This window comes from Phoca vitulina, unplaced genomic scaffold (assembly GCF_004348235.1).
Source record: "Phoca vitulina isolate PV1807 unplaced genomic scaffold, GSC_HSeal_1.0 scaffold9, whole genome shotgun sequence".
In the NCBI taxonomy this organism is placed as follows: Eukaryota; Metazoa; Chordata; class Mammalia; order Carnivora; family Phocidae; genus Phoca; species Phoca vitulina.
In genome coordinates, this window is record NW_022589712.1 from 44,863,653 (window position 1) to 44,876,467 (window position 12,815).

Here is a 12,815-nt window from a genome sequence, read left to right on the forward strand (position 1 = left end):
TTATATGTTATGTATATTTTACCATATACAAAAAAAATCTGTTCTACAGGTTTTCCTATAGTCTTTGAAGCCTCCTAAAACCATAACTCATTTAGAAATAAAATAATTACATTGACTTTCTATATCAGGGGTTGAGAAACTTTTTCAGTAAATATTTTAGGCTTTGTAGGCCTTTCTCTGTAGCAACTATTCAACTCTGCTGATGTAGCAAGAAAGCAACCGTAGACATTAAGTGAGCAAATGGGAGTGATTGTGTTCCAATAAAACTTAATTTACAAAACAGGAAGCAGGCCAGATTTGACCTGAGGCCTGTAGTTGGCCAAGCTGTGTTGTTTACTATTCTTTATCTGTGTTAATGAGGTTATCATATAAATTAAAGTCAAATTAAATTAAAACAACAAATGTGTCAGTATATGAAATCGACAGTAAAAGATTTACATTTGCTGAGAGATTTACGTTTACTGCAGTTATGTTTACTGAGAATCAAATGAAGTAGAATAAAACAAATTAAAACTCACTCAAACAGAATTGATAAAACCATACATTAATAGAAATTTTACATTTACTTAAGCAATAACTAAAATGTGAATTTCAATGTGAACAACAGATAATCCATAATCTTAATCTTAATAAAAGCCAATAACTTTCTTCCTTTTGCCCAACTAAAGTGAGAGCATCTGGTAGCTAAGTTGACATAATTTCTTTTTTACTACTTTTCTCAATTTGTTAATGAAACTTTCAAATTTTCTAACTTTTTAAGCCTACTCATTTTCTGAAATTTATTATATTTGTAACTAGCACAACATAGCTGAGTACTTTTTCTCCATTAGAGCTTTATTTTTTAGTTTGGTTTCTTTGGTCATGATTAAAACTCCTTAGAACATTTAAAGGAATTAGAACTAATAAATGCTTACTTACTATTTCAGAAACCATTACCAACTTGAGATATTAACAAATAAGAAAATGAGACAGAGAGCAAAAGTAAAAAGAAACAAAGTGCTCAGTTAACCTATGAACCATATAATCAGGCCAGAAAAATCTCAAATTGAAAATTTAAGAGATACTTTTAATAGTATGAATTTCAAAATAACTCTGATATTGAACTCTAAATCAGTATTTTCTTTTACAGCTCAGCTAAATTTTCAAATACTGTGGAACATTAACTTTGAATAAGCCCAAAGTTAATGACATTATAGCAAGTGGTTCAGTGGCCTGCACATAGTTAAGTATTCAATGTTAGTTGAGTGAAATGCTGTGAAATCACTTGGTCCATGGAAAGTTACTCTCTCTAAAAGAATAAAATATCTTTTGCAAACTCGTAACTAAAAATTTATTCTTCCTTTCAATTCTTCAGCTTGAAAAGAATGGCTAATAGCATAGAAATGATAAAATTTTCCTTTTAACCATCTCCTCAATTAGTTTTTTCTTTTTCACTACTTGCCAGTAGCATCTAGTCTAAAAAAAAATCCTCTTAGTGAATGTTAACAAAGATGAATAAAGGAAATCCACCTTTCAAATAATTTTACGTATTTTCTGTAAAGGTCCTTACATTATAGGGTAACTGCTTTTTTAAAAAGTGTGTAATGTATTTGAAAAAGAAACTACTAGATAAATCATTTAATTCTAATTCCAAAAGAAAAATGTCTTATGATCTTTGTTCTCTGAACATTTCAACATCAAATATAAAAACCTGATATCCTAAATATATCATCTGTTCATGTACTAAAGATTCCCTTCTTCAGCAAAACTTAAATTTTTATTGTATTAAAAACTACTACATATCCTTATCTTGTAGAATTATTATTTCAGCACAGTAAGCATCAAGTACACAATAAACACTGTTACGTATAACTTAAGAAAATATAAAAGACAGAAATGATAAAATTGGAATTTTTTTTGTTTGCCTTACCTACCTTTAAGCTATTGCTCTTGCAGATACAGCTAAACATACCCCAAATTTAAAAGCACCACTGAAGAACATAATTGTGTATGTAGAATTATAGTGTAGAATATATAGTTTTCTTCTCTAAAACTAGTATTAATTTAATTGTGATAAAGTACTTACTCTAAAAGAGGTGGAAGTATTTCACAATTCAAAACAAAATCTCTGCATTCTGCATTGTCACCAGCAATATTACCAAGTGCCCAAACAGCCTTAGAAAAATGAGAAAAAAATATTCTGTTACAATATCTTAAATAAGATGCTCTCTCTTAAGAATGAGATTTTAGTACAAAATGAACAAATAGTTTCCAAGATGTTAAAAAAAAAAAGTGCTAGTAGGACAGTAAAGAAAGTTTAAAAGTACCATTTACTAATATTTTTAACCAACTAAAGGATAGGGCATTAAAATTTTTTCATTACATACTAGTGAAATGTTTATTCTGTTCAACAAAGAGATAGTCTGTCTACTCTGAATCTACATGGAAAGACAAAATATATCAATTTAGTGAATTTTGCAATTACCTATTCTAGAGGTTTGCTCCTATGCCAAGTAATCCACTCACTGGGAAGGGACTCATTTGTAAAAGAAGGGAAGGAGAAACAAAATATAGGAAAGCGAAGTAAAGCTACTACAAGAATTAGCTTTGATTGATCTCTGAAAATAAGTTTAGAATTAGTCCAGGTTCATTATAATTTTTTAAATAATTTAGGTAAAATATCAAATTATTCACTTATTAAATTTCAATTAAATGACAAGTTATGCAAAATATCATTTCATTATATGCTCGCTTCAAATTTTTCAAGTAAGTGCAAAAGTAGACATAAGTTACTTTTTCAATTGGGAAAATTTTAACATTTAAAACATGGGTTAATAGGGGCGCCCGGGTGGCTCAGTCAGTTAAGGCTCAGACAGTTCATTCAGCTCAGGTCATGATCTCAGGGTCCTGGGATCGAGCCCCGCATCAGGCTCCTTGCTCAGTGCAGAGCCTGCTTCTCCCTGTCCCTCTGCCTGCCTCTCTGCTACTTTGCTCACTCTCTCTCTCTCTCTGTCAAATAAATAAAATCTTAAAAAAAAAAAATGAGTTAATATTTTTAACATATTTTTACTCTAGGCCTAAGTTTATTTTCTATCTTTTAAGAAAAATCTTTTACAAGACAGGCGCCTTAACCAACTAAGCCATAGAGCCCACCTTAAGAAAAGTCTTTTTAAGTAATGACATTTCTCACCCTGTGAAGTCTAACATTCTGTTGGTGGGGAAATTAGTATGTATAACTTCTTTGGAGGTCAACTTTGAAATACATAGTAAGAACTTGAAAAATTTTTCTTTTACCAGGGTTAAAGTCATTTTTCCTAATGAAATAATCAAGACACACATACAGATTGATAATGATGTTCTTTGTAATATTAGTAAGCTAGAAATAACTCTAATATATAACTGAGAAATATATAAAAAATTATGGTTCATACCTGACTAGATAATGAGTAATCAGTAAAATTTTCTTGGAAGAATAAATAATGCCATTAGAAAAGGCTCCCAATATCAATTAAGTGGGGGAAAAAGAACTCCGTGTGTATATATATATAAAACTAAAACAGATGAATATATATATATAAGATATATATAAAACTAAACAGATGAATGGAATGGTAGATCAACAGATCAATTTGCCATAAAAATAGTTCAAAACAAAAATACCAAAACATTTTATTTTATTTCATTGGTACAAAGTACATGTGATTACATTTTCCCTATGAGAATTTATGTCTATTTAAAAACAGTTGCATTGAAAATAATGTGATATTTTAAAAAGAAACAACAAAATAATCTATGCACATGCAAAGAATAAGGAGTCAGACCAGCCCAGGTTTAAAACTTGGTTCAGCCATTCACTGTGACTTTGGGTAAATTACTAACTTTCTGAGTCTCAGTATGCTCTTTTATACGCAGGAATAGTAATTTCTGATACCTGAGATCACACTTACAGAGAACCCAGGATTATGCCTGAGACAGTTCATTCTGGCTTCCTTCTAATTTGACACTGAAGAGAAATTACTACATTTTAACAAATGCAATGCACATGCAACTCTGAAGAGAACATTAAAATCTAGTAAACATAACCATTCAAATTAGAAACATACCTGCTCTTGCACATCTTCATGCTCTGAATTAAGAAGTTTGATAAAAATTGGAACAGCCCCAGTTTCAATCACTACCTTGGTATGCAGAAAAGTTCCAGATGCTATATTAGTTAATGCCCATGCAGCTTCAAACTAAGGAAAAACAGAAGTAGAATAAATGAAAGCACCAACGAATTGTCAGAAAGAAAGGGAAGAAGGGAGGGAGTAAAGAGTTAGCTGGACAAGCCTGAAAGAGTGATTTATGATTAATAAGATTAATCAGATTTCATAAATAAAACCCCTTAGTTTTAAAAAAGGACTCAATTTGGAAAAATAAAAACTGAGAATATAATGAAAATTTTCAAAATCATGAACAATAAATGAACATATCTGAAATTATATTTCCCAGAACTCCTAATGCTTACTATTTAGTGAGCCAGGTGTCCTAAAGCAAGCAGTTTAAAAATAAATGAGACACTACTAATAGAGCAATAGTACATTTATGGAACTTAGAATCGTAAAAGGTACTTTTGTTTCCTTAGGGATGGATCATCTAGTTCCAACCTCCTCATTTAAGAAATTAAGAAAAGTAGAAGGCCAGAGACTTAGATGATTTGTTCGAAGTCAAAAAGTTCACTATTAGCAGAGCCACAGGCAGGACTTGTATTCCTGTAAGCAGCAGAACCTCTGAAAAGCCACTCATGTCAATCTACTTAAATTTGGATATACTTAAATGTGATGGATTTGTAACGGAAGAAACAGAAAATTCAACCCATGGCTCCCAAACGATAAACTAGTGAATAACTGAAAATGATCTACAAATCCACAGGCAAACTAAGGAGTGACTATAACTTTAAAAATATTTGACACAGACAACTCTTCACATGAAAGGTACATATCACTATGATTAATAATATAAAAACACATCCAAAAGCATTACTGAAAGGCATGAAAAGTAGTTACTATTATGTGTAAGACTAAATTTTTAAGGGAGGAATTTATGTTGAAAAAAAAAAAAAGACCATAGTACTAACCAATTATAAAGAAACAAACTAAAGAACAATTAAAAGTTTACTCCATAAAATTCTCCTAGGTATCCCCAGGAGAAAGCATTAAAGAAAAATGGTGAATTCACAAGCTGACAAAACAGATAATTAAGAACAAAAGGAGTGATATGAGTAAGTGGGGAATTGCAGAAAACTAGAGAGCATGACTATGATTTTTCTATAAAGAAGGGAAAAAATGAAAAAATGGAAGTAACTTTCTAAAGTGGGGGGGGCGAGGCACAACTATTCAGCCCCACTAGACCTTTACTGTGTGGCAGCAATGCCAACTCTTCTGATTTGTCAAAAGGCGGCAAAAATCTGGATTTTCATATGAAATTCTCCAATATTTTAAAGGCCAATATCTAATTCACATTTTTAAAACATATGCAGGACAAACAAAACTCGTTTGTAGGCCAATATGGCCAGTAGGCCATCAGTTGGGAGATCTCTTCAACAGACCAATAATCTGAACTAACATATTTTATATGAATGTGGGTAGTATGGCAAAGCTATAGCTATCCCAAGACCATACTGTTGAATTTCATTAAGTTTTAACTTCAGTGATTAATAAATGCCAAAGTCCCCAACGTTCTTCTTGAATACTCTATGCTTTTTGCACATGCTGTTCTCACAACAATTAATTTTCCTCTTTTCAGGTTCATCCAGAAAAGGTTCATCCTCATGACTAGCCACACAATACTACATTTGTGAAGTCGTCTTCAACTTCCCCTACACAGATGAGTTATTACACTGTGCTCCTAAAGCACTTTGTTTATAGCTCTGTTATAGCACTAAGCATACTATGGCATCACAGATCTGTTTACATGTTTGTCTTTCCCAACAAAGAGTGAAGAATGTCTGCAAAGGAACAATATTTTAATTTTGTAATACAATGCCTTACACACAATATATGGCTAAAACTAACACTCAATTTTATTTATTCATATTTACTCATTTCCTCTTTCATTCATTTAGAATTAAAAAGCCAAATAATAAACTAAATATCAGGAGACCTGGGTTTTAGTCTGGACTTGGGGCTTAAATATGAAGCAAATGGACTAGAAGTCATGACCTCTAGCCCTTACAGAGCTAACACCTAAAGACTTTGAAAACTAATGGACAGTATCACTATATATAACATAAAGTGGCTTTTTCCTCAGACATCCTTATTGTAAACACTCTCAAAATTTTTCAGCATAAAAATCATGATAGGTAATATTCATGTGTGCAACACATTCCTTTGCTTATTATCTAAAATGTGAGGAGCTTTCCCAAATTACTCAGATCAGTGGAACACTATTCTAAGTTGTAATTTCAACAACTATTATTCAAATACCAGTAACAATCTTCCATTACTGACAATAGCACCGATAAACTATGTGCAGGTCTTGTGCAATTCCTGATAGATATAATTCCACACTATATTCCTACTTAAGAATATATATAGCAATGAAATCAGGAAAGCAATCTTTCTTTAAAAAACAATAAATATTTGTGAACTTCAGTAATTTACTGTTAGCAGCCAATTATTTGGAAGACATAACTGACACTACAATATAACTGAGAAGTAATGCTCATTTGGACAAATCTAACTTTGGTCACATTTTTAGTAGATTTTATTGATTTCATTTTTTTGGGTTTTTTGTTTTTGTTTTTGTTTTTTTTCCAAAAAAAGAACTAATCAGACTAATGTCTTAAAAGGTAAAAGAGTTTATATTAAAAAGTTACAACTCTAATTAACTAAGAGCCAAAAAAAAAATCTACCCATTAACATTTTAATTTGAGGTTTTCTAAAACGAAAAAGTTATTAAAGGTTGACAACTACAAAATTTTTAACATTACAAATGACTTTATATAGTTTTCCCAAAATTGTTTTAATGAAATAACAGTCCCTAGAAAAAACTAGCATTGCAAACATGACTAAGGCAAGACAGGTGGCACTACCTTTTCCTTTAATTGCCAAGTATTTCCTGAATGTTTACAATATATTTAGTATTGTAGAAGTTCACTAGAAACTTTAATCATATGTTATTTCTGGAAAGAGATTAAGAAAGAAAACTTTAGAACTCACCTGTAAAGTACAATTTTCATTTCTTTCAAGAAATTTCACAAATCTCTGTACAACTCCTGGTTTCTGTATAACCTGATCAATTGGTGGATTAGGTTCTAAAAATTAAAAAAGAATTAAGTTATTACATAGACACAAAAAGACAATAACCTGGTCCCTGTGTCAATTAACAGGATGCACAAAATAACTCTTTCCTAGGTTTCAATGACCAAGTTTAAAAGCCTTAGGTGGATTTAACTGAAGTAAACAAATGTTCTCATAATTGCAATGTTTACTGAAAAGCAAATTCTTTTTCATTAATCACAGTAAGAAAAATTTTAAAATATTTTCTACACAAATATTTAAATATTATAAGTTGAAGGCTATTTAGAATGTCATCTTCACAACATGGAGTATTTCAGCCTAATACTCAAAACACCAACTGACAGATAATCTTCCCCCTAATCTTTTATTAGTATACCCCACTTTCCAGGGATGTCTCCTTCCCTATCAGCCATTACCTAATGCTTCTCAGCCAAATGATATTCTATTCTGTCGGGGTATCATTCTATTCTGTCAGGGTATCATTCATTATTCACAGAAATACTACTGAACTATATAGGATTCTTCATAAATTTTCATGAAATGCAGAGGCCTTTTGAGAATCATAAAATCTCTAGGAAATTTTAAAACAAAGATATGCAAAATTAAAACCAAGATATTTCAGCTACTGGCAATCTAAGTATCTATCAACAACTCTTCCTTCTCTCTTGGCTTCAACAAAAAGTATGCTCCTGTGGTTCTCCAGGAACTTCTCTGTTAGTGCTCCCTATTTATATAACAAAAAGGATAAAAAAGACTTCTTTTAGGGTTCCCTGGCTGGCTCAGTCAGTACAGCATGTGACTCCTGATCTCAGGGTTGTGAGTTAAGCCCCACACTGGGCATTGGAGCCTACTTTAAATAAATAAATAAACTTTATAAAAAAATAGACCTTACTTACAAGTATATTTTAAAGAAAAATTAAGACCTACTGACTTACTGACAATGAAAGTGTCTTAAAATAAAAAATATCTAATAAATAAAACTCTATTATAGAACCTTTTAATATCAAATAAGCAAGCATATTGAAAATAATTCTTGCCTTTAGAAAGCAGCTTTCTAAATTTCTGTGTTGCTGTTAGCTGCTGATCAGCATTGTTAGAAAAAATCATCTGAACCATATCTGAGGTGATAACTTCTTCCTAAAACATAGAAAGTATAACTTATCATTTAAATATTTTACGTGAATAATTGTTGCTATACCTACTACTTCTGAAATATTGTTGAAGTATAATTTGAAATACATTTTTGTATATCTACCTCCGGAATGGGCACAGTGGAACTGATATCTGGATCCTGGATAGGACTTTCTAGCATAGATTCATCATTTCTGGGCAAAGAGACATTTCTGCGTTTGAATAACTGTAATAAAGAGAAATCACTTTATACACTGGGCTTTCCATAAAACACTGAATTCCCATAGACTTATATTTTTCATTTAAGTGAACAAAACAAACTGATCATTTAAAATTCTAAATATTTAGTATTTCTCAATCACTGTACCATGAAGACCTAAATTATCTTTGAGAAGTTAAACTCTCCTGGTTTGGTTAGCTCTTACCTGCAGATTGCTTTGGGTCATTCTTAATCTCAGATCTTTAACAATGGCTGGTCCCATAAGTGGAGTACACATTTACGTTTTATAGCATTTGAAAAAGCACATATGTTCACACTGGTATATGAGAAGTCTAAGAATTTTTCTAAGAAAATCTTAATAAAAAAGCAAATTAGTTACATGGGAGAAATACTGTGGTATATTAATAAACACATATCAGATTAATAAGGAATAGAGAACTCTGAGGAAATATGGCCCTATCCTTTTTATTTCAGGAATGAATAAAAATTAAAAAAAGGAAAGAGAGGAGGAATGAGGCACAGTGAGGTCACTGAGTGGGATTTATGGATACATTTCCTATATCAAAATAGAGAAGAAAAAAATCTGGTATATTCTTTTTGATAGCTAAAGAAATACTGCTCTTCTTCAACCAGTATACAGTTCTTTCTAATCATTCATTCAACAGATTTTTTTTTTTTTTTGAGTCCCTACTATAATAAAGTAGGGACTGTGCTAGGTACTATAGATAGGGAGATGACGAATCATATTTCTAAAACAGGCCTTTCTCTACTTTCATCACTGCTAGTTCTTTCTACACATCAGTTTTTAATTCATGCATGTGAGGACTACACCCTCTTAATTATAAATACTTCTAAATTTAAGTATATCTTGGAATGAAAAATATTGAGATGCACTCTTTGAACTGTTTTTCTATTCCTTATGTCACATATATAAAGTTCAAAACAGAGAAGGCTAAGAGAGCTAGATGGCTGATGAGACTATAGAAGGAATAGTATGAGTAGCATAGGAAGAGGACTAATTAGGAGCAAGAACTATGAAAAACACAAAGCAACAAATGAATACAATGTTTTTGGCGGGGGGGGCAAATTTTACAAGGACAAATGGAAGTGATCTACATAGGCTCAATAGTAAAAATTTCTTAACACTGGGATAAAATATGATTAACATAAAGGTTTATCAATAAAACAGAAAAGCTGTTCCCTTCAGTGATTAGAAACAGCACAGGATTCTGATTCATGAATTACTCCTGGAGTCTAGTAAATTAAAGAACAGATTTATTTATATTCAATTTCCTAAAAACACTTTTTCATTTTAAATTATCTAAAAATAAGCAATAATAATGTAACTTCTAAAATCTATATATTGATGCTTCTGTGTTAAACATTTAAATATTTTAAAACACCTACCTGCTCTTCCCTTTTTTGTTTTCGAAGCTGTATTCCTTCTTCTTCTCTTCGTCTACGCATCTCTTGGGGATTTAGGGCTTTATTCTTGTAACTTTTCATTCTATAGTTATCTTTCCCTGGACTAGCCATGGCATCTTAAGGTTAGGAAAGAAGAAAACAGATACTGATATTCTCAAAACAACATGAGATGTTTACTAGGAAAATTAAGTTCATGCTTACTACTTAAATAGACTGACAAAATCAATTCTGAAAATTATGTACAAAGAATACATTTCCCTCATTCCCATATCAAAATTGGAGCAAAGTGACCAAATATTTTTGGACTAAACTATCAAACAAATAATAGATTTTGGTCTGAACACAGATAAAGTCATTACCCTAACTTCACTGATTTTAAGATACACTCCCCAATGCCTGGTGTTTTAACCTTTCTGAAGTGGGATGCATCTTAAAATCACTGTCACTCAGGATATAATCAATCATGAAATAGTTGGGTAAAAAACTTCTACAGCTCCTGGCAAGATCAAAAGATAGCCAGAGTGAAGTATCTTATTTTCAATGGAATATGATCTTAGGCTTCAATAAGCATCCCTCAAATATTTTGGGGGGCCTGGCTTCTTTAATTTACTTAAGGTGCTGTCTTCAGAACTAAGGCTGCATAGGTCATGACTTCAGTCATGACTGCAAAAATAATCTGCAATACTAGGGTATAATTCTTTTTAAATACTGAAATACTTGTATACTTTATTTTAAGTAGTTTTATTATAAATGTATTTGAAAACATTAACATTTATATAAACATATTCTTATAAGTATATTTATAATATTTTACATAACATTTTACATTTAAAATAATAAGACAATTTTACTTTTAGAAACCAGAGAGAATGTTGTGATCAATTAACACTTAGGAAGTAAACAGAAGAAAAGGAAAGGCTGGCATTTATCTGCCATCTCTGATGTCGAAGACAGACTACTGAACTCGTAAATTATACTCTAAATAGTAAAGTACACTAAAACATATGCATTAAATCCTGAGAGAGCATAGAAGAAATAGCAACTAACTGTGCCTTAGGGAGCTCTGATGGTTATCTTAAAAGAGCAAGAATTTGTCAGGGAAGAGGATGAAAAGGGAAAATCGGGAAGGAAGAAGCATTTCAAGCAGAGGGAATATATGCAAAGGCAAAGGGTTCTTGCAGAAGACTGGCATAAACACAAAACAGTAAGAGATTAAGCGTGCCTAAACGAGAAGATTTGTGGGAGAAAAGGCAGGAAGTAAAGCTAGAAAGGTAACTAAGAACACATATGGTTCCTGCAATCAGGCTGAGAAATTTGGATTTGGTCCTAAGTAACAATTAAAAAAATTGAAAAGAACATTGTTTCAAACTTTGATGATGAAGACCTGAACTAAATTAGCAGCTGCACTGAGACTGGTTGATTTCCGAAACACTGCAGAAATTGATTCAATAAGAATTAGAGACCAAATAAATGTAAGGAATATGTGGTCAAGAAGAAAAAGGAGATTAGGATGACTCCATGGTTTTTAGCTTGATCTATTTCAGTATGGCAACAAAATAAGCCAAGACAGGAAATAAAGATGGAGTATCAGAGTGATGGTTTTGTTTGATTGCCTGCTTGTTTTTGAGGTGAAAACAATGAATTGTTTTATTTTTAAATTTTTTAAAAATATTTTATTTATTTGTCAGAGAGAGAGCGAGAGATGGAAAGAGAGAGAGAGCGGCAAGCCCAGGGAGAAGCAGGCTCCCTGCTGAGCAAGGAGCCCGATACGGGACTTGATCCGAGCACCCTGGGATCTCGACCCAAGCCAAAGGCAGATGCTTAACCGACTGAGACACCCAGGTGTCCCTATTTTTTAATTTATATACAGTAAAAAAAAATCACTCTTTTGGTATAAAGTTCTATGAATCTGACAAATGCACAGGCATAAAACTATCACAATCAAGATACAGAACAGCTCCATGACCCCTAAAAAACCTGGTCATGCTGCTCCTATTAACCCCTCTCCCACCCTTAATACCTGGTAACCACTGATTGGTTCTCCATCTTCACAGTTCTGACTTTTCTTGAATTTCACCATAAATGGAATAATAACAGTATATAGTCTTAAATTGGCTTCTTTTATTTAGCACAGTGTATTTGTGAGATCCATACTGTTGGCATATATAAATAATTTATTCCTTCTTATTGTTGAGTAGTATTCTATTGCATAGATACTCCACAGTTTATCCATTCATTAGTTGAAGGACATTAAGGTTGTTTCTAGTTTAGTGCAGTTATGAATAAATCTGTTATAAATATTCATGTACAGGTTTTTGTGTAAATATAAGTTTTCATTTGTCTCGGGTAAATATTTAGAAGTAGGACTGATGGATAACACGGCAAGTGTATGCTTCACATTTTATAAGAAACTGCCAAACTGCAAAGTATTCCATCAGCAATGTATAAGACTTCCTGTTGCTCTATGCTCTGCCTACACTTGGTATTGTCATATTTTGTTGGTAATTGTAGCCATTCTAATAGATGTATAGTAACTTTCATTTTAAACGTGTTATACTTATAAAATAGGGCACATACAGGAGATTAAGACCTAGGACGGTTAAAAGTATGGGTCAAGGGGCGTCTGGGTGGCTCAGATGGTTAAGCGTCTGCCTTTGGCTTGGGTCATGATCCCAAGATCATGCTCAGCGGGGAGCCTGCTTCTCCCTCTCCCTTTGCCTGCCACTCCCCCTGCTAGTGCTCTCTCTGTCAGATAAAATCAATAAAACTTAAAAAAAAAA

General features: G+C 32.1%; 1 protein-coding gene across 3 annotated transcripts in view; it reads right to left on the minus strand.

The window, feature by feature from the left end:
- Window positions 1-12,815, minus strand: part of KPNA5 (karyopherin subunit alpha 5) — a 49,632-nt gene that overhangs the window by 34,028 nt on the left and 2,789 nt on the right. For all 3 annotated transcript variants that reach the window (XM_032408003.1, XM_032408002.1, XM_032408004.1), the window contains exons 2-7: window positions 10,018-10,151; window positions 8,515-8,616; window positions 8,297-8,396; window positions 7,179-7,273; window positions 4,083-4,214; window positions 2,066-2,154 (exon numbers count right to left, since the gene is read on the minus strand). In XM_032408003.1, coding sequence (XP_032263894.1) covers window positions 2,066-2,154; window positions 4,083-4,214; window positions 7,179-7,273; window positions 8,297-8,396; window positions 8,515-8,616; window positions 10,018-10,151 — 652 coding nt within the window. The remainder of the gene's footprint in view (window positions 1-2,065; window positions 2,155-4,082; window positions 4,215-7,178; window positions 7,274-8,296; window positions 8,397-8,514; window positions 8,617-10,017; window positions 10,152-12,815) is intronic.